This window comes from Oncorhynchus mykiss, chromosome 18, assembly GCF_013265735.2.
Source record: "Oncorhynchus mykiss isolate Arlee chromosome 18, USDA_OmykA_1.1, whole genome shotgun sequence".
Lineage (NCBI taxonomy): Eukaryota > Metazoa > Chordata > Actinopteri > Salmoniformes > Salmonidae > Oncorhynchus > Oncorhynchus mykiss.
In genome coordinates this window covers 41,701,363-41,728,587 of record NC_048582.1, presented here as the reverse complement: position 1 = coordinate 41,728,587, position 27,225 = coordinate 41,701,363, and the positions used below count along the sequence as shown (strand labels likewise).

Genomic DNA, 27,225 nt, shown 5'->3' with positions numbered 1-27,225 from the left:
CTCCTGGCTATCTGTAAATTATGTCTGAGTGTTGGAGTGTGCCCCTGGCTATCTGTAAATGATGTCTGAGTGTTGGAGCGTGCCCCTGGCTATCCGGAAATTAAAAAAGCAAGAATATGGTGCCGTCTGGTTTGCTTAATATAAGTAATTTGAAATTATTTAAGTATATTTTATCAATTATATTTCCTTTTGATACATTTATATATTTAAAGCCAAATACTTTTCTACTTTTCTCAAGTAGTATTTTACTGGGGGATTTTCCCTTTTACTTGTGTCATTTTCTATTAAGGTATCTTTACTTTTACTCAAGTATGACACTTGGGTACTTTTGCCACCACTGGTCAGGGGGAGAAACTTAATTTGCGAAGGTTCCAAGCGGTCAAAACCATTTGTTTTTAAGACAGGTGTGTCACCAAAGCTGTTGTATTCATTATGTATGTCGTAGCTTATTTTCAAAGATGCATTACAAGGTCAAAATATATATTTTTTTTACAAAAATTACAATTATGACAATAACCATGGCTATTTGCATGACAAGTAAACATGACCCAAAATGCCATAACCGACCTGGGATCAAATACTATTTGAAGTCATTTATACTGTATCTGTACTTGATTGAGCTTGCCTTTTAGAATGGAACCAAGCAAACGCTCCAAATATTTGAAAGACTTTGAATAGTATTTGAACCCATGCCTGTTTTCTATATGGTATAGTTTTGTTGTTTACTGTGGTATGTCGTCCCGTGCGTTCAACAGATGTTCCTACAGCGGAAGAGCCTTCAACGGGAGCTTTGTGAGTTCTGTCACAAACATCGTTTTGGTGCGGTGGTCGCCATGACGATCTCTTTCAATGAACGCAGCGAGCCCCATCGGCAGCTGGCGGTCTACAGCTCCAGCACCCTCTATAGGGAGGAGGTATGAATTGCACTGCCATGCCAACTTATATTGATCCCTAGACCCCTACGATGTGAGATGATTTTATATTTATAGGGTTAGTAATATAATAGTAAAGATTTGATAGGGGTAGGTTTTATAATAGGTAATAGTTCCACCTAGCCCTCTAATAGACTTTGCAGAATTTACCAATTTTGTGCGGCACATTTCTGTTCCTGACCCTGAAAAGTATTTTATATAAGTTCAGTGTATTGTAAAGTGTCCATTTGATTATTGGTGTGAATCTTTCCTCCCTGTTGCTTAAATATACTTAACAAATTGGTCTACTTTGTGTGCCAACCTACCTACCTACCTTGTTAGTTTAATTTTGGCCTTCAGAAACTATTCCTTGGTGTGAAAAGAAATAGTATTATTATGTGATATGAAGCATGTCTGTAAGTGAGATAAATCAAAGTATTCAAGGCTGCCTGTTGCTGTTACTTATTAGTGTGTTTTTCCTCTCAGGCATATGCAGGCACGACAATTTCAGATTATTAGTCCATGTTAAAACAGCAACTATGAAATAGCAATACACCTTTAAGTGTGTTTCACATTCTGCTGTAGGTGAGCCAAGCATTAGAAAAGGCCCGGAACCCCTCTCTGTGCACCTCTCCAATGAGCAGCCCCTTCAATGACATCAAGTCCTATCTCCAAGGCAATGCGCTGGCCTCCCGCAAGAAAGTGCTACCTATCCTCAAGGACTTCCTGAAGGAGTGGGACAAGAAGCAAGTGCATTGCGGGGAGACGGAGGACTTTGAGGAGCTGGACAACCACTTTGACCCCACGGGGTCGCCTGGTATCGACGGAGACTCCCGCCCCCACTGCTTCTCGGCCTCTCGGCACCACCGTCGCCGCCTGTTGGGCGCTGAGGACTCTGGGATGGAGGAAGACTTCCAGGTGCCGGCCACACCCATGAACAGTCTGGTGGAGGGCTGTCCACTGGACGCCGGCCTGCCCCAGATCAGCGCGGAAGCCATTTTGGAGAAGTTCAGCTGCATGGTAGGGGAAGCAGGGGGTAATAAAGATGTCAGCTGGCCAGGTGATCAATAACCTTCTGTTGATGCCTTTAAATCCTAGTGCCCCTGGCTCTCTGTCCGCGTGCACTGCAACCCAACCAAAAGACTATAAGGAGTGTTCAAACTCAGAAGCATATCAATCAATTGTATGTTTCATAAGGGACATCTCATAGCGGATTATAATGACAATCCAAGGGGCCATGTACAGTAACTCACTCACTGGTTATATAGCAATCCAAGGTTTTATATCAGCAGCTCCGGTGATTGACTGGAAACAGGGTTGTGTTCAGGAGGAACAAAACCGCCCAAAACGGAGTGAAGCAGGGAGGTACCATCTTAATTTATCTAATAAGAAATGCTCGTTTTTGTTTTCCGTTGCAAAACGTTTTGCTACGGTGTGCCCAAATGAACACAACCCTGGACTGCTGTGGCCATCAAACTGATCACCAAGTTCTTATGGATGCTTTACTCAAGTCAGGACTAATAACACCATTACGAAGGATAGAACATCCTTCTAAAAGACTGGCAACCGGATGAAAAAAGCATGACTTGTACCTTCGAAGACTCCAGACAACAATGAAGGTTCAATTGTGTTTTCTCTCTGTATCCCATCTGAGTACATGGGACTGCCTCATTGGTTAGTGCCATCTCCAAGTGTAGGGGGAGTAGATTGGACATTTGGAGAATACATGATGGACTAATGTAATGAATCTTTGAAAGGCCTATTTCAATGTCACAGGCATTTGAGTGAAGCTTTATTTTGAGGAGAATTTTGCCCTGGAGAATGACTTTATCCATTTTTGCAGCATGTGTTTCAGTAGTCCTGGTCCTTGAAAACTGCAGAGTTTGCTGTTTTTTAGTGAAACTTATCTATGTACAGCTTCAGTAGGGAGTTATTGAGCTGATGATTGAGCACGTGATATCTACTGGCATGTGTGTGAGCGCGTGTGTGTCTGTCAGTCTGTCTGTCCGTCCGTCCGTCCGTCTGTGTGTGTGTGTGTGTGTGTGTGTGTGTGTGTGTGTGTCTGTGTGTCTGGAGTTCTTGGTTAGCGTGATGTCATGATGACATTATTATCAGGGTTGTTTCAGTCCATAGTTCTCCTCATTGTCGGCATCCATCTGGAAAAGAACGAAGGGAAGAACACACACCCTCCCCACAAAGAGAGAGAGGTGGAGAGATACATACCAGATGCCGGATGCAACTGCTGTTCATTCATGCATATGAACTGCCTGCCCCCAGTCAGATCTCGAAAATTGCAGGTTTCCTTTTTTTCCCGTCATGAATCTTGTTCTGGAGGCATCTCTGCAGAGTGGTCACTAGCTGGCACAGCCACAAAGTCATACCTAACCTTAACCACACTGCTAACCCTAATGCATAAACCTAAACTTAAATTAAGACCAAAACCCTTTTTGTTTTCATGAATTTGTACAATATAGACATTTTTGAGTGTGAGGCTAGCCCATCTACCGGAAATCACATAGTTTTGCCTCAAGGACAAGACTCATCCCAATAAACGTTTACCTGTGCTAAATTTACTCTCTCTCTCTCTCTCTCTCGCTCTCGCGGGTTTTTCTGAGATTTAGATCTCAAAGCTACTTCAGCTGCCCAAATATACACAAATCTTATGTGGAACTTATCGTCTAGCTTATCGTCTAGATTTATTCAGGGAATTACCATTGATTATGTCGTCCTAATGACATCATAACATTTTGAGAACAAATTAAGTAATGCAGAGGTTGACTTCATGCATACAATCTTTTGCTGAATTTTGTTCAGCATGTTATTCCTGCATTACAAAAAACGGTGATACGTTTCTATTAATACCCCCCTTTGTATTTTTGAGTTACCCGACATTTGCCTGTTCCCAGATCTGTTTGTGCTCTTGCCAACTCTTATCATCAGAGTTGACTATACAGCATCAACAGATCTGGGCTAGTGATGAATTGCTCTGATGATGGTATCTGATCTGGAATCTGTGTCGCATACCCCAGAGAGCCTTGTGGCGGTTCATTTGAGGAAACATTACTGCATTAGTGCAGATGTCTGCTTCATTCGCTGTCTGTAGTTGGGCCCGAGGAGTAGGTTTGAACTTACTGTACCACAGAGATGTGCAAACACCCCTAGGAAAACCCACATACAGATGAATGCATAGACACAAACACATTAGACAGTGGCCCGATTCCATTTCAGTCACTAGTCTCTTTCTTTAGCTCTACCATTTCAGTGTTCCCAGATCACAAGGATTCGATAGGTCTAAGTAAGTGATAAGATGATGGTTCCTACCTCGTTCGATAGGGTATGTGAAGGTTCTACCATACACTCACCTATCCAGTCCTTTTGCATCGTGGAACTTCAAACTCTGAGAACTATGGAGGGCGGCACGGACTAAATTGGAATCCTGCTAGTCTAGCTGGAACTTCTGCTTTGTTAGAATTCCCAGATTTGATTTAATATGTATTTGAAAGCAGAAAACATCTGAGAATGTTGACTAGCCCTGTGCTGAACCCTTTAATGAAGATAGCATAGTTGATTATACCACTTGATTATATAAGTCAACCATGTAGTTTCATTGATTTATTCTCTACATCACAGCGAGAAGGTGTGTTCTGTCACATAGTTTATAGTAAAATAATATGTTGTGTCTAGGCTAGAATGGTATTGATAGTGAGTTTTCTATAAAACATACTCTGAAAGATTATTATATTGAGCCTCAGGTATTAAGGATCTGGCAATGCTTGGCTTGTAAAAAGATCCCTTGTGCTAATTATGTTTTGTCCTTCTTCTTTATCTCCAAATATACTTTTTGTTGAAATGCTTCATGGGAAATGTAGCTTATGTGGTGGACAGTGTAATGGCTCAGTGACTCTGCAGATTCATGTGAACACTAAAACGAGTTTGTTTCTCCCACACCATTTGTCATGATTACATGTTTTAGTAAACACTCTTGTCACTGCGGTGTTCTAATTTTTACAGGCCTTTAATTAAGGTTGGAAATGTTAGCTTGCTGGACTTGTTTAGCTTCTCAACAGGTTGAATGACAACAAGTAATTCACAATGTTGTTTCTTTAACCCAAACTGGTTCCCTTTTCCAGTTTCTCACGACTTTAATCCAAAGATGCCCTCCTCAACCCCTCTACATGCAGTTCCTTTCTGTAGTTTTGTGAATTTTATGCAGGACAATCGGGATTCAACTTCTCTTTTATTCAAGTACGCAATGTGAAAAAAGTGTTTGCTATGTGGTTCCTGAATGCGAAACCACATGTATGACAAGATTATAAGAGAAAATGTTCAACTATGCACTTCTATTAAAAAAAATGGATTTGAAGAGTTTGTGTTGTCGTCAGGTTTAATTCAGGCTTCTAACTGATTCTGGGTTATTGGTCTGATTCAAAATCCTAACCTAAAGCTAACCTTTCTACAAGGCACTATTGGAATATTTGGTGCCTATCACTAACTATCTCGAACTCCACCAGTCAGCAGTGTCTAATTTCTCTTAGGGTGTGTTCTCACCATTTCCCCACCGTATGCTGTGTGTGCATCCACCCATTCCTGGTCATGTCTCAACATGTCATTGTGTTCATAGACAGTGCCTTCAGAAAGCATTCATCGCAACACCTGATTGTTTTCTTCTTCCACATTTTGTTGTGTTAAAAGTCTGAATTTAAAATGGATTCAATTGGGATTTCTTGTCACTGGCCTACACACAATACCCCATAATGTCAAGTGGAATTATGTTTAAAAAATAAAAATAAACTTTAAATTGAAAGCTGAAATTAGTATAAGTATTCAACCTCTTTGTTATGGCAAGCCTAAATAGGTTCAGGGGCAAAAATGTGCTTAGCAAGTCACATAAGTTGCATTGAATAGTGTTTAGCATGATGTCTACCTCATCTCTGTACCCCACACATACAATTATCTGTAAGGTCCCCCAATCGAGTAGTGAATTTCAAACACAGATTCAACCACAAAGGCCAGAGTTTTTCCAATGCCTCACAAATAAGGGCACCTATTGGTAGACACTGAACATGCCTTTATGCATGGTGCAGTAATTAATTACACTTTGGATGGTGTATCAATACACCCAGTCACTACAAAAATACAGGTGCCCTTCCTAACTCCATTGTCGGAGAGGAAGGAAACCGCTCAGGAGTTTCACCATGAGGACAACCGCTCAGGATAAAAAAGAAAAGGAATAGAGCTAAGCACAGGCAAAATCCTAGAGGAAAACCTGGTTCAGTCTGCTTTCTACCAGACACTGGAAGATGAATTCACCTTTCAGCAGGACAATAACCTTAAACACAAGGCCAAATCTACACTGGAGTTGCTTACAAAGAAGACATTGTATGTTCCTGAGTGGCTGAGTTACAGTTTTGACTTAAATCTACTTGAACATCTATTGCAAGACCTGAAAATAGTTGTCTAGCAATGATCAACAACCAATTTGACAGAGCTTGAAGAATGTTTTAATAACGGGCAAATGTTGTACAATCCAGGTGTGGAAATCTCTTAGACTTACCCAGAAAGACTCACAGCTGTAATCACTGCCAAAGGTGCCTCTACAACGTGTTGACTCAGGGGTGTGAATACTTATTTTCAATACATTTGCAAAAATGTCTAAAAACATGTTTTCACTTTGCCATTATGGGGTATTGTGTGTAGATGGGTGAGAAACCAAATCAATGTAATCCATTTTGAATTCAGGCTATGACACTACAAAATGTTGAATAAGTCAAGGGGTATGAATACTTTCTGAAGGCACTATATCACACATTGCAGATGGAAAGCAAAGATCTAAGCTATCAAATGGGCTTTGTCAACTCCAAAGGTCAACCCCTATGTTTATCAGTATATGAATGCTTGGCAATTTCTCTTGTTTCTAAACATATTTAAGATACATAGGCAGTTTGTGGTGACTGAATGAGGAAATGTTGAAGAGGGATGTGATTACTATGAAAAATGTAACTTCTCAAAATTACAAGATAAGTACTCATGGTGCAATGCCGAGCCAGCAAATAATGTGTAGATAGCCAAGGAAGTACCAGGTGCACGAAACATCCTTGGGTACAAAATCTCTTAGGTCAATTTTCTATGGACCTTTCAAATCTACAGTAGGCCATACATTTGAGATTCAGAATAGGTATTAGGATGTTTGTATGTGTTTTATAGTATAAATAACAATGAAAAAAAAATCCTCAATCATGTATGACGAGTTTCAGTGCTGATTCTTTTGTTTGATTCTCTGTGATGTCATACAGCCCAATAGCCTACACTGCATGAGTTCTGAACAAGCATTGCATGTACATGCATGTTTTCACCCTAAAGCGGAGCTTGTGCAGTTCATTCCCGTTGCCTCGGTTACCGGGATGGGCTTGCACTGGCAATAAATACACCACACCTTGACTCTCAGGTGTGGCAATTGTGTCAGTGCAATCTGAGGCTTCGTCATGAGATCAGCAAAACCATAACGTTTACCTCTTTCACTCAAAGGTTACTCATGGTACAGTTGCTGTACTTTTAACTTAACAAAGGCATTGAAAAGTTTTGTCGGCCTGTCAACCAAACACCACCAACAAGGTAACGTTACACATTTGTTGCTTTGTATTGTGTCTGTGCACATGCGTTCCTGTCTCAAGTTTTGTTTACCACGTATTCACATGAATCTAACCAAGACAAACTTGGTGATATTGGTGCAATTGAATGTGTTCGCACTGGTGTAAGGGTCTTACATTCTACAAGTGATTCTACCTTTTCATTGTGACACAAGCTTTGAAAAAGAAAGTACAAAATGGTGACAGACAGTGGTTGTTGCCAAGCCTTGGCTTTTATACCGCACTACTTTGATTGCACTCAATACAAATGAACACTGTGTGTTTTCCAGCACATAAACAAATCCCTCAGTATACGATCATTTGGCAGAACTGATCCGACACGAACCTGTAGGTGCTACAGTATTTATTTGTTTACTTGTTACCCTATGTCCATGACATTCATCATCATTTCTTTTTTTTACACTCTTTATTCTCCTCAAATAAACATATGAAGTCACAGCTAAAGTTGCTCCTGAGTTGTAATAGCGGTTTGGACTTTTCATTTCTTCGGGCCAAAAGGTCTGCTGTTACTCTTGACAACATCCAATCAGGAAACTTGGCACTGAGAACCTGCACAGCAACAACATGGAGCCAAGAGAGGAAGAGCAAGAAATGGAGAAGGAGGAGGAGGACATTTACATTCCCAGGTCAGAGGTTATGGTCATCAGACTGAATTGTTCTTGTTATATTATCAACATACCAAATATCCAAACAAGTGTTTTTTTTCACAATGAAACACCTATATCTAATAAGAATTCCATAGAAATGTAATTGTTGACCTATCTAAACATTGTAGGTCACCTCCCAGGAATGCTCAAGGCACAGATGCAGTCTCGGGGAACCCCACATTAGCTGCTGATGACAGGCCAGGTAACACTTCAATTCAAAATGGCAACGTTGTAACATCACAGTCACTGTTATAAAGCTCCATATAAATGCAAATCATGATGATTAAATGTCATGGTAGCCCCGCCCAGCAGCCTGGCTCTGACAGGGCCCCGACCCAGGAAGAAGCGTCTGGTGGCTCCCGCCCTAAGTCTGACGCTGGATCGCAGTGACTCGGCGGTGTCCGACGACTATGCCACAGCTGCCCTCTCTCCCTCCCCTGATGACGACGATCTGGGGCTGGACATCGACTTGGATGCCATGGAAACGCCCTCGGACAGCGAGTCCCTCCATTTTCCAGTGCACGACATGGATTTGGAGGGTGAGAACTGGGTGCAGTGGACAGGACAGTCTAACAGCCTTTATCTTTGGTCCGTTTCTTCACTCACAGGTCCAAGATCAGCCAATGAACTTATTGAACAACTTTCACTTTGGTTATATTTTTCCCATGGGATAGACACAAATAGGCTATTTTGGGCAATTCATAATATATAGCTATTCCCTTTATATATGGTTTGCATTAGGTGATCTTGACGCCATAGATATTATATATTATAGACAGTACACAACCACTCTCCATCTATGCATTTTGTTATCTACAGTACGGTATGGGAAAATGATCATTGAAACATTATTCCCATTCACAGATGACCTGCTTCGTCTGGGAGTGGCATCCCGTTGCCATAAGGCCCGTGGGTCAGTACCAGAGCAGATGGGAGTGGGCTCTCTTGACCAAGACCAAGTGGACAGCCAGGGCACTAGGTGGCGCCGGTTCCGCACAGGAGATCCGCTTCAGGAGAGTCTGGTCAACATGAGTGTACTGGAACCTTTCCTTCGAGTCTTGTCACATGGGGGTGAGTCCAGAACCCCAGCACTCACTTAATCTGTCGCACTTACCTCACCGACATTATGCAAGAATGTGAGTTTTCCTCAGCCTCGTGGAATTCGGATAATGTGACCGTTTGTTGTGCGATCAACTCAGATGACAGAACGAGCATCTTCACTTATTTTTTGCATGTTCATTTTTGCCTCATCCAAATGTTGTTTTCCTTCCAGGCTACTATGGAGAAGGGTCTAATGACATCATTGTGTTCTCTTCCTGCTATCTCCCTGAAAACAACATGGAGAACTACCAGCATGTCATGGACAACCTGTTCAGGTCTGAGAGCTAATCGATGAGAAGCCACAGTCTTAGTAAAACACTATCTGAATTGGCCACTTTTCAGGTCGACATTCCTAACCACAGCACCACTAAACATTGCAGGTACGTTGTGGGAACGTTGGACCTGATGGTTGCGGAGAACTACGTCATTGTGTACCTGTGTGCCATGGCCCAGCGTGACAAGCTCCCCACCATTGGCTGGCTCAGAGAGTGTTACACCACCGTTGACAGAAGGTTAGTTCTGTTTACTCAAATTGGCTTTGGTTTGCGGTCCTATTTCAGAAAACTATATGCCACAGTGAGTAACAAAACAATACAAAAATATTTGAACTCAAAAGTATCTCATGTCAGCGGAGTCTACAAGTCGTAGGCCATGTTCCAGGGCGAATAAATTGCAGTCATCAACATTGCAGTCAGAGTGCTATATTATATGATGTGGTTAGTGGATATGTTCAACACCTATTCAGGCATTGTGAGATCTGGCAACTGCAATGTAGTTGGCCTGGAACACTGCCAAAGTAAAATCTCAAGTTATTTTATTTTATGCCAAGGTAATTAAGTCTCAAGTAATCGAATCATTGACATTTGTCTCAGTCGGTGAAAAATAAGTGTCTCAGTGTCGAAAATCTACCAAGCTGGCTATCTGTCAAGACACGGAAGAAGAGCCGGATGTTTTCCGTGTCAACTGCACAGGTGAAAACCAGATGACAGTCCCTTTCGTCTGGTTGGCCTGCTGTACTGATCTTCAGAAACTCATCATGTATGAAGTGCTTTGCCCTGGTGACACGAAGGTCCTCCCCTGGTACTGGTGTTGAAAATTCCGGCATAGTGTAGTGTGCAAATTCTGGGAAATACTCTTCCATTTTTGATTTCCCCTCCAAAATCTTCTCTGCTAGGAGGTCCTGTTTGTTCAGTAAGACCCAGACTGGAAGGGTCCTTAGCCACCTGTTGTTCCAGATGATCTTGAAGAGGTTCAGGGCCTCCTGCAGCCCGTTGGTCTGGCTGTCCTCCTGAATCACCATGTCATAGCTGCTGCTGTCCACCACAAAAATAACATCCCACACGTCAGCAAAACACCGCATCCACTTTCTGCTTTCGTACCTCTGACCTCTAACATTAGATACATGAAAATGGATACCATCCATCTCGAAAAATGTCTCGGACATCCCTGAAGCATTTTTACTGTTGTTTTGTATGTAATGCATTTTCTCCTGTGCAGTGGGTTCCACATGTAAACAGCGCATCTGATTTACTATCGTGCGTTGCCCAGATTCATCAGCTCCTAACAGCAGCAACTGGCGCGGGCAAGTCATTTGGTTATTATGCTTGTCTTCTTGCAGCTGTTTATTAATCCTTTTGTTTGAGTCTTTACGTGCCTTCTCAATACGTTGGTCTTTACTGCACAGGCAACCCATATTAATTCAATAATACTAGATTCCTAGGCTTGCCTAAGAAAAAACCCCAGAAATTAAGAATAATCCTCCCGTAAAATGTCACTCTGGGGGTCTGACACTGAAAGCATCCTCTGCCACTCTCAGAAGGTTGATTCCTAGAACGTTTTCACTGTGAATCCGCAATGAAGTCCTCAAGTGTAGTGTAAATGTAAACATTCAGCAGTAAGTCTAAATGCAGGCAATGAGTTTTCGAATCGAGATTCCCACGATGTCGTACTGTGGAGCCACACTGAACTTTAGCGGTATTTTCTAGAACCGACCGATTTTCACGAGTAGCCCAGAATTCAAAACTTTGCAGTTCTGTCAAAGCGCAGCCATGGCTATATGCTCTTCCCTTCACCACAACGACAGTAAAGCAAGTGGAAGAAAGATCATTAAAAAGTAAACTTCTGAAACAATATTTACACAATTCCACTAAAATGGGCACATGCGATCATTACACGAAGCTCCTCCCTGATTCGAATGTCTTGCAGTAGCAGCATTGCGCAAATTGTAGATTTATATCCTTTATTTCCCAACCTTGTAATTTCCCCTACGCAGCATCTGGTGAAATATGACTCTGTTTGTGGAAACGTGTTGTTTGTGTTAGGAGTTTGTGTAGAAGCAGAATTGTGTTGAATATGAATAAACCCAGGGTGTGGTGCTTAATTAATGTCCATCTTGCTCTGATAAGATCTGGCTGTACACAAATGAGGGCAAACACTCCACCTAAAACCTGTTGATTTGTAGTATACTATGGTCCATTTTATTTAACTAGGCAAGTCAATTAAGAACAAATTCTAATTTTACAATGATGGCCTTCCCCTGCCAAACCCTCCCCTAACTCTGAGGTCATTAAAGATCCCATGGAACTTATCATAAGAGTAGGGGTGTTAACCCCGGGATCCTGGCTAAATTCCCAATCTGGCCCTCAAACCATCATGGTCACCTAATAATCCCCAGTTTACGATTGGCTCTTTTATCCCCCTCCTCTGCTCTGTAACTATTCCCCATGTTGTTGCTGTAAATGAGAATGTGTTCTCAGTCAATTTACCTGGTGTAAAAAAATAAAAAATAAAAAAACAGACAATGCTGGGCAATTGTGCACTGCACCACCCTATTATGGGACTCCTGATCACAGCCGGTTGTGATACAGCCCGGGATCGAACCAGGGTCTATAGTGAAGCCTCTAGCACTGAGATGCAGGGCTTAGACTGCTGCGCCACTTGGGACCCTTCCTGTGTGGGTCTTACTGAACAAACAGGACCTCACAGCAGAGGTTTTGGCAGGAACATAAAAAATATACAACAACAGTGGCGTTGGAGGACCTTCATGTCACCAAGGCAAAGTACTTCAACATCATTATATAACATCATGTTTTATTTTATTCAGCTAGGCAATTTGTTTTTATTAATGATATAGTAGCGTCCCTACTCAAAGTCAAGTCAGCACAGTTGCTAATTAGTCTGGTTAGCGCCTGATTCTTGAAGTCCTCCTGACTTCAGAGTCGGGAATGGCTCTTTGATGTTGTTGGCACAATGCGTTGATAATGGAGGGGGCTGTGCTTTTTCTGGTTGGCCCCCCTCTGTGTCTTTCTCACTCAAACACCCACAGGCACAGCCACATATAGCCCCCTTCCATTACAATGTTTGGATTTTCAAATCTAAACAACGAGAGCTCTCAACCCCTGAGAAAAAATGGTAATAAAATAAAAAAAGAGTGAAATCCATTGCACAATTTCTGAGCGAATATTGCATTAACAAATGGCCTCCTATCCAGGCCAGTGTGGTCACAGCTCTCCCTGTGCTGTGAGTCACATGGCCAGGTTAGTAGTTGATAGCCTGATCCACCATCCACCACTGTTGCCCTCTCGTGTAGTGAAACAGAATTGAAGCTACCAAGACGAGTCTCAAGCCATCACATTTGTGACTGATCCTGATCTAACTCAAGTCTGCACTTCATTAGGTAATTACTATGTAACTATTTAACTACAGTACCAGTCAAAAGTTTGGACACACCTACTTCATTTCTACATTGTAGAATAATAGTGAAGACATCAAAACTATGAAATAGCACATATGGAATCATGTACTAAGCAAAAAAGTGTTAAACAAATATTTGATATTGATATTCTTCAAAGAAGCCACCCTTTGCCTTGATGACAGCTTTGCACACTCTTGGCATTCTCTCAACCAGCTTCATGAGGAATGCTTTTCCATCAGCCTTGAAGGAGTTCCCACATATGCTGAGCGCTTGTTGGCTGATTTTTCTTCCCTCTGCGGTCCAAATAGCCCTTACTCAGCCTGGAGGTGTGTTTTGGGTCATTGTCCTGTTGAAAAACAAATGATAGTCCCACTAAGCGCAAACCAGATGGGATGGTGAATTGCTACAGAATGTTGTGGTAGCCATGCTGGTTAAGTGTGCTTTGAATTCAAAATAAATCACAGACCGTGTCACCAGCAAAGCACCCCCACACCATCACACCTCCTCAATGCTTCACTGTGGGAACTACACATGCTGAGATAATCCGTTAACCTACTCTGCATCACACAAAGACACAGCGGTTGGAACCAAAAATCTCAAATTTGGAGTCATCAGACCAAAGGACAGATTTCCACTGGTCTAATACCCATTGCTCATGTTTCTTGGCCCAAACAAGTCTCTTTTTCTTATTGGTGATTCATGCAGTCTCCTCTGAACAGTTGATGTTGAGATGTCTGTTACTTGAACTATGTGAAGCATTTATTTGGGCTGCAATTTCTGAGGTTGTTAACTCTAATGAATTTATCGTCTGCAGCAGAGGTAACTCTGGGTCTTCTTTTCCTGTGGTGGTCCTCACAAGAGCCAGTTTCATCATAGCACTTGATGGTTTTGGTGACTGCACAATTTTAAAAGTTCTCGAAATGTTCCGAATTGACTGACCTTCAAGTCTTAAATTCTTGCCATAATATGGACTTGGTCTTTTACCAAATAGGGCTTATGTTATACCTTATGTATACCTACCTTGTCACAACACAACTGATTGGCTGAAACGCATTAAGAAGGAAAAAAATTCCACAAATTAACGTTTAACAAGGCACACCTGTTAATTGAAATGCATTCCAGGTGACTACCTCATGAAGCTGGTTATTATCAACTGTGCTATTGTGTATAACGTGTGCACTGGGAGTCGGGAAGCAATTTCAGGGAGTGAATAATTTAATGAATGAACGAAACATAATACAAAACAAGAAACACGAACAACGCACAGACAGGAAACTGAAACAGAAACAATGACCCCTGGGGAAGGAACCAAAGGGAGTGACAAATATAGGGCAGATAATCAAAGAGGTGATGGAGTCCAGGTGAGTGTCATTATGCACAGATGTGCGTAATGATGGTGACAGGTGTGCGCTATTATGAGCAGCCTGGTGACATAGAGGGCGGAGAGGGCGCACACATGACAGTACCCCCTCCCGACGCACGGCTCCAGCCGTAGGACGCCGACCAAAATGGCGAGGATCCCGGGGATCAGGAGCGGACCGGTCACCTCTGCTATGGCACGGGAACCTGTCGATCCGGCTGAGGCGCGGGAGCATGGCGACCAAGAGCGTCGGAGAGAGAACATACGTGACAGTACCCCCTCCCTGGCGTGTGGCTGCAGCCGCATGGACACCAACCACAGGGACGATCCCAGGGATCAGGAGCAGACCGGTCACCTCCGCTGAGGTCCAGAACCCTGACGAACCGGCTGAGGCGTGAGAGCCTGATGAGCCGGCTGAGACCTCCCCGGTTGCCTCTGTCGAGTCACGGGAACCTGTTCACCCAGCTGAGGCATGGGAACCTATCGAGCCAGCTGAGGCATGGGAGCCGATTGAACCTGCAGAGGCTTGGAAGCTTGTCGATCCTGCTGAGGTATGGAAACCCGTCGAGCCAGCTGAGTCAGGGTAACCTGTTGAACCCGCCGAGGCATGGGAATCCGACAAACCGGCTGAGGCCTTCCAGGTAGCTTCGGTTCTGACAGACAGACCCGACATCACCTCCAAAACAACAAAAAACACTCCCTGATGCTTCGCTTTGATGAGGCTTCATTCTATAACGTGTGCGCTAGGAGTTGGGATGCAAGTTCAGGGAGTGAATCATTTAATGAATGAACGAAACATAATACAAAACAAAAAACATGAACAACGCACAGACAGGAAACAGGAAACAATGATGCCTGGGGAAGGAACCAAAGGGAGTGACATATATAGGGCAGATAATCAAGGAGGTGATGGAGTCCAGGTGAGTGTCATTATGTGCAGATGCGCTTAAAGATGGTGACAGGTGTGCGCCATAATGAGCAGCCTGGTGACCTAGAGGCCGGAGAGGGAGCACACGTGACATTGTGTTAGTTTTTTTGCGTTCATAATGTTACAATACATAATGTTGCTGCTACCGTCTCTTATGACCGAAAATAACTTCAGAACAGTGATTACTCACCTCGAACTGGACAAAAAAATGATTTCATGATTTAGACGGGAAGAATATACTGCTTTCTCAGGAATGGGCCCAAATCCCATTATTTGCATGAAGAAAAGACGGAGGAAAAGGGAGAGGAGGTCAGGCTGCCTTCTGAGAATTCGTAGGTGAGTGAGTAAACCCCCACTACCCTCCATTCTATTGGCCAACATGCAATCATTGGAAAACAAAATGGATGTTATACAATCAAGAGTATCCTACCAACGGGACATTAAAAACTGTAATATCTAACTGTAATATCTTCAGCCAACGACAACACGGATAATAAGGAGCTGATGGGATTTTCTATGCATGGGCAGGACAGAGAAGCTACGTCTGGTAAGACGAGGGCTGGGAGTGTGTGTCTATTTGTCAATAACAGCTGGTGCATGATGTCTAATATTAAAGAAGTCTTGAGGTATTGCACGCCTTATGATAAGCTGTAGACCACACTATCTACCAAGAGAGTTCTCATCTGTTATAAGGGCACAAGGCGAGACCCAGATGCAGACACAATGGTATTGTGCTGGCAAAAGGTCAAAACCAGTTCAGAGTCCAGTAGGTACCAAAGGGCAGGCAAGCTCGAGGTCAGGGCAGGCAGAATGGTCAGGCAGGCGGGAATGGAGTCCAGAAAACAGGCAAGGGTCAAAACCGGGAGGACTAGCAAAGAAGAGAAAAAGGAGTACGGGAAAAAACACGCTGGTTGACTTGACAAACATACAAGACAAACTGGCACAGAGAGACAGGAAACACAGGGATAAATACACTGGGGAAAATAAACAACACCTGGAGGGGGTGGAGACAATCACAAGGACAGGTGAAACAGATCAGGTGTGACATCTATATTATTCGTAGACATCTATTTACCACCACAAACCGATGCTGGCACTAAGACCGCGCTCAACCAGCTATATAAGGCCATAAGCAAAAAATAAAATGTGACTCCAACATCATCATTAAGTTTGCTGATGACACAACAGTGCTACCACAACGATGAGACAGCCTATAGGGAGGTGGTCAGAGACCTGGCAGTGTGGTGCCAGGAAAACAATCTATCCCTCAATGTGAGCAAGACAAAGGAGCTTATCGTGGACTATAGGAAAAGACGGGCCGAACAGGCCTCCATTAACATTGACAGGGCTGTAGTGAAGCGGGTCGAGTGTTTCAAGTTCCTTGGTGTCCACATCACCAACAAAATATCATGGTCCAAACACACCAAGACAGTTGTGAAGAGTGCACGACAACACCTTTACCCCCTCAAGACTGAAAAGATTTGGCATGGGTCCCCAGATCCTCAAAAAGTTCTACAGCTGCACCATCGAGAGCATTCTGACTGGGTGCATCACCGCCTGGTATGGCAACTGCTCGGCATCTGACCGTAAGGCACTACAGAGGGTAGTGCGTACGGCCCAGTACATCACTGGGGTCAAGCTTCCTGCCATCCAGGACCTATATACTAGGCGGTGTCAGAGGAAAGTACAAAAAATTGTAGAAGACTCTAGTCACCTAAGTCATAGACTGTTATTTCTGCACCACCCCCATCCCCCCCATTTGTTTTTACACTGCTGCTACTCACTGTTTATTATCTATGCATAGTCACTTTACCTCTACCTACATGTACAAATTACCTCAACTAACCTGTACCCCTGCACATTGACTCGGTACCGGTACGCCCTGTATATCACCTCATTATTGTTATTTTATTGTGTTACTTTTTATTATATTTTACCTTAGTTTATTTGGTAAATATTTTCTTAACTCTTTCTTGAACTGCATTGTTGGTCAAGGGCTTGTAAGTAAGCATTTCACGGTAAGGTTGTAACCTGTTGTATTCGGTACATGAAATGAGAAATAGAGTTTGATTTGGATTTGATTTAGATTTGGTTGGCTACTTTGAAAAATCTAAAATATTTGTAGATTTTTTTTAACACTTTTCTGGTTACAACATGATTCCATATTTATTATTTCATCATTTTGATGTCTTCACTATTATTCTACAATGTATAAAATAGTACAAATGAAGAAAAAACATGGAATGACTAGTCGTGTCCACCACTGTTGCGCTCTCGTGTAGTGAAACAGAATAGAAGCTACCAAGACAAGTCTCAAGCCATCACGTTTGTGACTCGTCTTGATCTAATACAAGTCTGCACCTCATTAGGTAATTGCTATGTAATTACTATTTTACATTTAATAAATAAATGACTTAAAACAGCAGACAGTAAAATAAAGTTAAACCTTCAGTAAATATTCCCAAATAATACCATGAGCACTTAAAAAAATGGTGTATGAGAGTTTGAATGTGCAGTATAGCAACCATATGTACTTATACAGTATAGAAAGTAACCCACAGCAAGTAGCTGGCAATAATAGTGTCACATTGGGCATTAGCATCCTTAGCAAGATTACGAGAGCCTGCTTTGGCACTCCTTCTTCAGCCAGAGGATGGCATCAAAACCAAAGCATAATTTTGAGTTTCCTCCTTACTTCCCGCACAGCCAACCTACAGTTCTCAGGCTAAGAGGTAGTAGATTCCAGGTTTTTTTTCCATTAGGCACAAAACGGAAGAAAATGAACTGAAACTAGAACGGACTACATGGACTTGTCCAATAAAAAACACTCGCATAGTCATTTTCCGTTGGAAAACGTTTTTAAAACGTTGTACATTGAGTGCCCTAATGGAAAGAGTCTTCTTTTTTTCAGGATGGTTACAACAGTGTCCAAAGGCTTGTGAACAGCTTGGCTACTAACATAATCCCTCATATTTCCAGAAAGCTTTGATGCTGTAAACCTTGACCTGGGTCTAATCCTAATAATTGAGCTAAATGTTTGGATCCAGTAAAGGTCTCAAGTGAACTGCAGGAGGAAAAAAGCTGATAAGACCATCACACTGACCTTTGTATGTTGTTGAAATTAACGTCTCAACTTGATTTCCCTTTATATTATTATATTTATTTATTATATGTATTTATTATATTTATAGTATTATATTTATGTATTATATTTATATTATTATATTTATTTATTATATTTATATTATTTATATCCTATTTCCCTTTATACAAATATGTGTAAGGAATTATCCAAGAAAAACCCTGCAGGGATTTCTAGAGGTTGCCTATAGTTCAGACACTCATTTTTTTGTGATATGGTTTAGGACCCTTTCTTTGAACATTTTCATTTGAGTCATTTAGGAGATGCCTTTATTCAGAGGGACTTACAGTTACTGCATTAATCTTAAGATAGCTAGGTGGGACAACAACAACATATCAGGGGCTTCCCCCATAGGGGTGAGAGGGCCAAAAGAGCAAAGATGGCAGAACGGAGAACTCGGGTTGGGGTTTAGGAATGGAAGCCAGTGGAATGTGCAAAGGAGCGGGGCAACATGGGAGAATTTGGGAAAGTTTAACACGAGGCAGGTTGCAGCGTTCTAGATAAGTTGCAGGGGTTTGATGGCATAAGCGGGGAGCCCAACCAACAGCAAGTTGCAGTAGTCCAGACGGGAGATGACAAGTGCCTAGATTAGGACCTGTGCAGCTTCCTGTGTGAGGAAGGGTCGTACTCTACAGATGTTGTAGAGCATGAACCTGCAGGACCGGGTCACTGCATTGATGTTTGCAGAGAACGACAGGGTGTTGTCCAGGGTCACACCAAGGTTCTTTGCACTCTGGGAGGGTCACACTGTGGAGTTGTCAGCCGTGATGGAGAGGTCATGGAGCGGGCAGGCCTTCACCTGGAGGAAGAGCAGCTCTGTCTTGTTGAGGTTGAGCTTGAGATGGTGGGCCGACCTCCAAGCTGAGATATCCAAGCTGAGGAGCGACCTTCCAGGTAGGATGCAATCCAAGAGTGTGCAGAGCCTGAGACACCCAGCCCTGAGAGGGTGGAGAGGAGGATATGATGGTTCATGATGTCGAAGGCAGCGGATAGCTCTAGAAAGAGGAGAACAGAGGAGAGAGAGTCAGCTTTGGCAGTGCGGAGAGCCACCATGACACAGAGAAGAGCAGTCTCGGTTGAGTGACCCGTCTTGAAGCCTGACTGGTCAGGGTCAAGAACATCTTTCTGAGAGAGATAGCGAGAGAGTTGGTCTGAGACAGTGGGCTCAAGTGTTTTGGAAAGAAAAGGAAGAAGGGATACCGGTCTGTAGTTTTTGACGTCATAGGGGTTGAATGTTGGTTTCTTGCGGAGTGGAGCGACTCCGGCCATTTGAAGTCAGAGGGATTGATGAGGGAAGCCAGTGAGTTGATGAGGGGAGTGAGGAATGGGAGAAGGTCGCCAGAGATGATCTGGAGAAGGGAGAAGGGGATGTGGTCGAGCGGGCAGGTTGTCGGGCGGCCGGACACTAGTCGCGGGCTGTCAAGGCATAGGGTAGTTCTGTGTGAGTGGGACCAGTTGACTCATTAGCCTGAGTGAAGGAGGAGCATATACAGTATTGTCAACCTTCTTTTCAAAGTGGTTGACAAAGTCGTCCGCAGAGGGGGAGGAGGGAGGGGGTTGAGGATTAAGGAGGGAGGAGAAGGTGGAAAAGAGTTTCCTAGGGTTAGAGGCAGAAGCTGAAATGTAGAGTGATAGAAAGTGGTTTTAGCAATGGATACAGAGGAAGAGCAGGTAGAGAGGAGGGAGTGACAGGATGATAGGTCCTCCAGAAGTTTAGTTTTCCTCAATATTTGCTCAGCTGCACACAGGCCTGTTCTGTAAGCTCGCAATGAGTCACTCAGCCACGGAGCAGGAGGGGAGGGCCGAGCCGGCCAGGAGAAATGGGGACAGTGCGAGTTATAGGATGCGGAAAGGGAGGATAGTAGGGTCGAGGCAGAGTCAGGAGAGAAGACAGAGAACTATTTATCAAAGGGAGAGATGATATGATAGAAGAGGAGATAGTAGTGGGAGAGAGAGCAAAGATTGCGATGGCGTATGACCATCTGGGTAGGGGATGAGTGGTGAGGATTGGATGGTTTTCCAGACAAGATTAAGTGTTTGTGGATGAAAAAGCTCTTTCAATAGTTCTACATTGAGCATGCTTTTCAGTCCAGGAGTAGGGCTCACCTGTGTCTGGAAAACCAGCATTATTCTTTGTGATGTTTTCTCCAATAGAGCTAGTGTTTTGACACCTGACCGTGTCTAGCCAACTTCCCCTCTCACTTCCTGTTGTCTGACTTGGCCCATGTACAGTATCAGGCAAAAGTTTGGACACCGACTCATTCCAGGGTTTTTCTTTATTTTGACTATTTTCTACATTGTAGAAAATGACTATTTTGACTATTTTCTACATCAAAACTATGAAATAACACATATGGAATCATTTAGTAACCAAAAAAGTGTTAAACAAATCAAAATATATTTATATTTGAGATTCTTCAAAGTAGCCAGCCTTTGCCTTGATGACAGCTTTGCACACTCTTGGCATTCTCTCAACCAACTTCATGAGGACTGCTTTTCCAACAGTTTTGAATGAGTTCCCACATATGCGAAGCACTTGTTGGCTGCTTTTCCTTCACTCTGCAGTCCAACTCATCCCAAACCATCTCAATTGGGTTGAGGTCGGGGAATTGTGGTGACCAGGTCTTCTGATGCAGAACTCCATCACTCTCCTTCTTGGTCAAATAGCCCTTACACAGCCTGAATGTGTGTTTGGTGTCATTGTCCTGTTGAAAAACAAATGATAGTCCCACTAAGCGCAAACCAGATGGGATGGCGTATCGCTTCAGAATGCTGTGCTAGCCATGCTGGTTAAGTGTGCCTTGAATTCAAAATAAATCACTGGCAGTATCACCAGCAAAGCACCATCACACTTCCTCCTCCATGCTTCATGGTGAGAACCACACATGCAGAGATCATCCGTTCACCTACTCTGCGTCTCACAAAGACACAGCGGTTGGAACCAAAAATCCCAATTTTGGACTCATCAGACCAAAGGACAGATTTCCACAGGTCTAATGTCCATTGCTCAAGTTTCTTGGCCCAAGTCAAGCAAGTCTCTTCTTATTGGTGTCCTTTAGTCGTTGCAGCAATTCGACCATGAAGGCCTGATTCACGCAGTCTCCTCTGAACAGTTGATGTTGAGATGTGTCTGTTACTTGAACTCTGTGAATCATTTATCTGAGGTGCAGTTAACTCCATTGAACTTATCCTCTGCAGAAGAGGTAATTCTGGGTCTTCCTTTCCTGTGCCGGTCCTCATGAGAGCCAGTTTCATCATAGATTTTTATGGTTTTTGCGACTGCACTTGAAGAAACTTTAAAAAGTTATTGAAATTTTCCGAATTGATTGACCTTGATGTCTTAAAGTAATGATGGACTGTTGTTTATCTTTGCTTATTTGAGCTGTAGTATGGATTTGGTCTTTTACCAAATATGGCTATCTTCTGTATACCAATGAAGCTGGTTGAGAATGCCAAGAGTGTGCAAAGCTGTCATCATGGCAAAGGGTGGCTATTTTTTAAGAATCTAAAGTATAACATATATTTTTATATGTTTAACACTTTTTTGGTTACTACATGATTCTATATGTGTTATTTCATAGTTTTGATGTCTTCACTATTTTTCTACAATCTAGAAAATAGTCAAAATAAAGAAAAACCCTGGAATGAGTAAGTGTGTCCAACCTTTTGACTGGTGAGTGAGGTAGACCCTGTCTGGTAGACCCTGTCTTGCGCCTGTCTGGGGAGTCACAGAGACTGGGCCCCAAATAACCTTTTGGAGGGACTAAAGTAACCTTTTGTAGAGATATGTGTTTTATGGAAAGGTTTAATCTGTCAATCATGGTGATGTGAGAGTGGTAGTGTAAATCTACAGAAGATATACTGACAGATTGAATGAACAACTGTTACCTTTACTCTTAAACTTGATTCTGTTTCTCTCGTAGGTTGAGGAAGAATCTGAAAGGTCTGTACATTGTACACCCAACCTGGTACATCAAGGCCCTGATCACCATCATCAAGCCCTTCATCAGGTGAGGGCCACCATCCCCTGAGACACCAAGTCCAGTCGGTCAGGGTTGCTGTTGTTGTTGTTGAGTCAATGGGCCCTGTTACTCCATGAAGCAAAAGGGACATCTATAGAACAATGGCCTTAGCACTGTTTGAGCAGCCGCCCTGATCTTGTAGCTGTAATAGTACAAATCTTAATTGTATATTTATTTTATTTAAACGATGCTGCCCACTACTGTATCTTTATTTTTTTCTACATGTTGGCTCTGTGTCGTCACACAAAACGAATGGCTTCCGATCCCGTCCTCCTCACAGCTCCAAATTCAGTCGCAAGCTTCAGTTTATCGACAGCCTTCGGGAGCTGTCCCAGCACATCTCTATTGAGCGTGTGCAGATCCCCGACTGCGTCAGACAGTGAGTGACACCATCAGACTCTCTCATGCCACATTCAAAACACTTGGGAACTCGGAAATCTCTGACTTACGACCTCAGTGCGTTTAAGACAACTGTGAACTTGTAAAAAAAAATAAAAAATGTTGCTCCAACTGGGAAAAATATTTTTGAGTTGTCAACTCAGAATTCCAAGTCGGGAACTAAGGTCTCTTTCTACAGCTCCTACTTTCCGACCTTAAGATCACTGACGTCATTATTTGACCTCGTTTTTTTTCCAGAGTTCCCAGTACTCTTGAAAGCACCATCACACATTCACAATAAGCTACATTAATGAAAGGGGATGGGAAAGCCCATCACCTCACATGTTTATTATGTGACGAATATCTAGTTTTTCTTCATCACTCTTGGGCTACCATTGAGCAAATAAAAGTATTAATTTCAAACAGAAAGAAAACAGTGAGACCCTTCCATTATGATGATTCGTGAACATGTATTGGCTGCGTTTATGTATTTATTGTTTTTCAGTCCGGTTCAATATATTTCCATTCACACAGGTTTGACGAGAATATGGACAGGTGATATGCTGAAAAGGTTGATCTGGACCACAGTGCAAAGGTACATGAAGACAAAACAGTGGACTAAAAAAGGCTCAAATCTGTCAACCAATTACTTGACACGGAGGATGAACCTGGCTGCCCAATCGCACGTCAGTTGTCCTATGAGACAACTTTAACCAAAGCATCTACTGGAGGACCACAAGAAGAAACACTGAGCTCCAAAGGTATCGAGACTGTAACCACGTTTCCATCCACAGTTTTTATGCAGTAAAATCATACCATATAAAAAAAACCAAAAAAACAACAGCTGATGGAAACAGGAAGTTTCGGTGCAATGTTATAAATGCAGACAGATCATTTGTTCGTTCGACATGTCGGGATATTTTTGTGTCAGTAAAATGAATAATGTGAGAAATGGCAGTGGAAACGCCTTCATGCACAAATATTGATATAATAACCATCATATCGAAGGTAACTTGGAGTCACGCGATGTAATGGGGCGTGGTTCTCCCGCTACAACTCAGGAAACCATGCAGATTATTAGGCTACAGATGAAGTGATGGATTTTACAGGGTGGTGAAAGTGCAATGTGATCTTTATGCCCCTTTCCAATACATTTTGAGGGTCTTATTCTGGTGACATGATGATCAGTGCTTGACTGCCATTTTTGACCAATAAAAATATTCTCACCTCTTATCCATAATAATGTCATCATGTAGACTTAAAGCCAACTTATGCTGGCTCTGCATATGTGATTCTTACAGAGGATGTGAAGCAATTGCAGAGCCTCTGAAGGCTTGTGGAGGCCAAACTGATCTCCGTACCGCATCGCCGTGAGCCTCCCAAAATTTGTGACAGTGCAGGGGGCTCCGTATAGCTCCGTATTGACATTATTGGTTGACAGTAGATGGGGGCGGGATGGGGTCCTGTATTAACACAAACTCACGTCCTTGACAACTCCGTTCACAACATTTCCGCAAAGCGAAAGAAGTATGAATGTCCTGACTTCTGCAGAGACCATATAGCAGTAAATGCTGTACGGCCACTGCAGATGACGGATTGACCATGCAGAGCCTTTAGACCCAGCACAACCTACCCACACTGTATCTGCAAGCTGTTGGCTAGAGAGCACGTACCAAGACCAGAGTGGGCACATTTGCTATTAAATGCAACAGTTTCTGTGACAAAACTATCCGCAGAGTTGAAAATGCGATGGAAACATATTATTTATTTTTATGCGTACATGAAAACTTAAGCGAAAATGTACATTTTGTGTGCACTACGTTATCGCCCACTGTCTATTTTGTGGAAACACACCACTGGTGGGAAAATGAACACATTTTCTATATGCCGATTCTAGAGTATTAGCATGAAACTCTGTAGCCAGTTGGATGGGAACCTAGCGAGTGACACGTTTTGTTGTTTTGGCTCTCCACTCCAGCACTTGGATTTGATATGGATACAATGACTATTAAAGTGCTGACTGTCAGCTTTAATTTGAGGGCATTTTCACCCATATCGGGTGAACCGTTTAGAAACTACAGCACTTTCTGTACATAGTCGCCCCATATTAGGGGACCAAAGTATTGGGACAAATTCACTTACACTACCATTCAAAAGTTTGGGGACACTTAGAAATGACATTGTTTTTGAAAGAAAAGCACATTTTTTGTCCTTTAAAATAACACCTTTATTGATCAAAAATACAGTGTAGACATTGTTAATGTTGTAAATGACTATTGTAGCTGGAAACAGCAGATTTCTTTAAGGAATATCTACATCAGCGTACTGAGGCCCATTGTCAGCAACCATCACTCTTGTATTCCACCATTGTCAGCAACCATCACTCTTGTATTCCAATGGCATGTTGTGTTAGCTAATCCAAGTTGATCATTTTAAAAGGCTAATTGATCATTAGAAAACCAGTTTGCAATTATGTTAGCACAGCTGAAAACTGTTGTTCTGACTAAAGAAGTAATAAAACTGGCCTTCTTTAGGGTAGTTGAGTATCTGGAGCATCAGCATTTGTGGGTTCGATTACAGGCTCAAAATGGCCAGAAACAAATAACTTTCTTCTGAAACTGGTCAGTCTATTCTTGTTCTGAGAAATGAAGGCTATTCCATATGAGAAATTGCCAAGAAACTGAAGATCTTGTACAATGCTGTGTACAACTCCCTTCACAGAACAGAGCAAACTGGCTCTAACCAGTAACCCCGGTGCACAACTGAGCAAGAGGACAAGTACATTCGAGTGTCTAGTTTGAGAAATAGACACCTCATAAGTCCTCAACTGGCAGCTTCATTAAATAGTACCCGCAAAACACCAGTCTCAACGTCAACAGTGAAGAGGCGACTCCGGGATGCTGGCCTTCTAGGCAGAGTTCCTCTGTCCAGTTTCTGTGTTCTTTTGCCCATCTTTTATTTTTATTGGCCAGTCTGAGATATGCCTTTTTCTTTGCAACTCTGCCTAGAAGGCCAGCCTACCCTGACGCTCAGAGGATTCCGCATGGTCCTAAAGAACAACGTTTCCTTGTTTTGTATCACATTCCAATAATAAAACTGGGGGGGGGGACAAAAATACAATTTCAGAATGTTCGGGGGACATGTCCCCACTGAAAGTTGCACCCCTGCTCATATGATATTATTGGATAATTCTTTGTGTTTGTTTTTTTTCTCTTCCATATCCAGATGACTGTTCATTTAGACAATGAAGTTCATTATTGTAATACACTATCTAAAATATATTTTATTGTAATGCTCTGTCAGTGCTGATAAGGGTGTGTGTTTAAATAACAGGTGATGATATCATTGACTGATGATGTCTTTATTGATTCATCCATTTGCAATAAAACAAAATTAACTGAGATAAAGTGTGTATCAGACAAATTTCAGGGATCAGGGATGAATAGATAACCCAGCTAGCACATCAAGTTCTGTGAACCATATGCTTCTTAAGTGGGAATTTCAGTACTTCAGCATAACCTTTCCTACAGGTTTCCTCGTGGTTCTATTTAAAGTAATGTTCTCAAATTGCTCAGGGAACGTTAAGAAACAACGTTCTTCCATGGGAATTTCAGTATTTCAGCATAACTTTTTCTGCAGGTTTCCTCATGGTTTTATTTAAAGTCATGCTCTCAGAATATTAAGAAAACGTTCCATAAAAAACACATGTTAAAAGAACTTTCTATGAATATTACTTAAAAACATATACACTGAGTACACAAAATGGAATGCCATGACATAGACTGACCAGGTGAACCCAGGTGAAAGCTATGATCCCTTATTGATGTCACTCGTTAAATCCACTTCAATCAGTGTAGATGAAGGGGAGGAGACGGGAAGGATTTTTAACACTTGAGACAATTGCGACATGGATTGTGTATGTGTGCCATTCAGAGGGTGAATGGGCAAGATAAAACATTTTCGCGCCTTTGAACGGGGTATGGTAGTAGGTGCGAGGCGCGCTGGTTTGTGTCAAGAACTGCAACATACTGCTGGCTTTTTCACACTCAACAGTTTGTGTGTATCAACAATGGGCCACCACCCGAAGCACATCCAGCCAACTCGACACAACTGTGGGAAGCATTGGAGCCAACATGGACCAGCATCCCTGTGGAACGCATTCGACACCTTGTAAAGTCCATATCCCGACGAATTGAGGCTGTTCTGAGGGCAAATTGGGGAGGGGGTGCAACTCAATATTAGGAAGGTGTTCTTAATGTTTGGTATGCTCAGTGTACATTGTTAAGTATGTTCAGGTGTGTTGACTGCGCCCACTAAATTGTCCCAACCTGATCTTAACGAGTGCGTGTTTCCTTTGAAATGGGGTCTGTTTGAACAGACTAAAATGAACGTGGC

At 42.6% G+C, this 27,225-nt stretch overlaps 3 protein-coding genes across 8 annotated transcripts in view; 2 read left to right on the top strand and 1 right to left on the bottom strand.

Annotated features, from left to right (window-relative positions):
• The window catches only part of LOC110496281 (exopolyphosphatase PRUNE1), a 28,751-nt gene extending 23,477 nt beyond the window's left edge, over window positions 1-5,274 (top strand). For all 4 annotated transcript variants that reach the window (XM_021572086.2, XM_036952848.1, XM_036952847.1 and 1 more), the window contains 2 exons: window positions 756-914; window positions 1,497-5,274. In XM_021572086.2, the coding sequence (XP_021427761.1) occupies window positions 756-914; window positions 1,497-1,982 (645 nt within the window). In that variant the 3' untranslated portion in view covers window positions 1,983-5,274. The remainder of the gene's footprint in view (window positions 1-755; window positions 915-1,496) is intronic.
• A 1,351-nt stretch (window positions 5,275-6,625) lies between these two features.
• Window positions 6,626-24,063, top strand: LOC110496279 (bcl-2/adenovirus E1B 19 kDa-interacting protein 2-like protein). Of its 3 annotated transcripts, XM_021572080.2 has the most exons (11): window positions 6,626-7,523; window positions 7,828-7,885; window positions 8,057-8,184; window positions 8,334-8,407; window positions 8,505-8,744; window positions 9,070-9,276; window positions 9,479-9,581; window positions 9,687-9,818; window positions 22,354-22,440; window positions 22,733-22,831; window positions 23,365-24,063. In XM_021572080.2, exons 3-11 carry the CDS (start codon window positions 8,123-8,125, stop codon window positions 23,387-23,389), a joined length of 1,029 nt encoding a protein of 342 aa, XP_021427755.2. In that variant the 5' UTR covers window positions 6,626-7,523; window positions 7,828-7,885; window positions 8,057-8,122; the 3' UTR covers window positions 23,390-24,063. The 3 variants fall into 3 exon arrangements, with proteins under 3 accessions (XP_021427755.2, XP_021427759.2, XP_021427758.2); XM_021572084.2 differs by lacking the exon at window positions 7,828-7,885; XM_021572083.2 differs by lacking the exon at window positions 7,828-7,885 and having other exon boundaries at window positions 7,992-8,184.
• Window positions 9,815-11,499, bottom strand: LOC110496280 (guanine nucleotide-binding protein G(s) subunit alpha-like). The gene has a single exon (XM_036952846.1). It carries the CDS (start codon window positions 10,997-10,999, stop codon window positions 10,175-10,177), a length of 825 nt encoding a protein of 274 aa, XP_036808741.1. The 5' UTR covers window positions 11,000-11,499; the 3' UTR covers window positions 9,815-10,174.
• Window positions 24,064-27,225: the final 3,162 nt, after the last annotated feature.

Excerpts from the sequence above, each read along its gene's own strand:
- LOC110496280 (XM_036952846.1), bottom strand. The coding sequence starts at position 10,999 with ATGGGTTGCCTGTGCAGTAAAGACCAACGTATTGAGAAGGCACGTAAA.
- LOC110496279 (XM_021572084.2), top strand. The coding sequence starts at position 8,123 with ATGGAGCCAAGAGAGGAAGAGCAAGAAATGGAGAAGGAGGAGGAGGAC. Across the intron at positions 8,408-8,504 it reads AGCTGCTGATGACAGGCCAG|CCCCGCCCAGCAGCCTGGCT; the intron begins GTAACACTTCAA and ends ATGTCATGGTAG. Across the intron at positions 9,819-22,353 it reads TACACCACCGTTGACAGAAG|GTTGAGGAAGAATCTGAAAG; the intron begins GTTAGTTCTGTT and ends TTTCTCTCGTAG.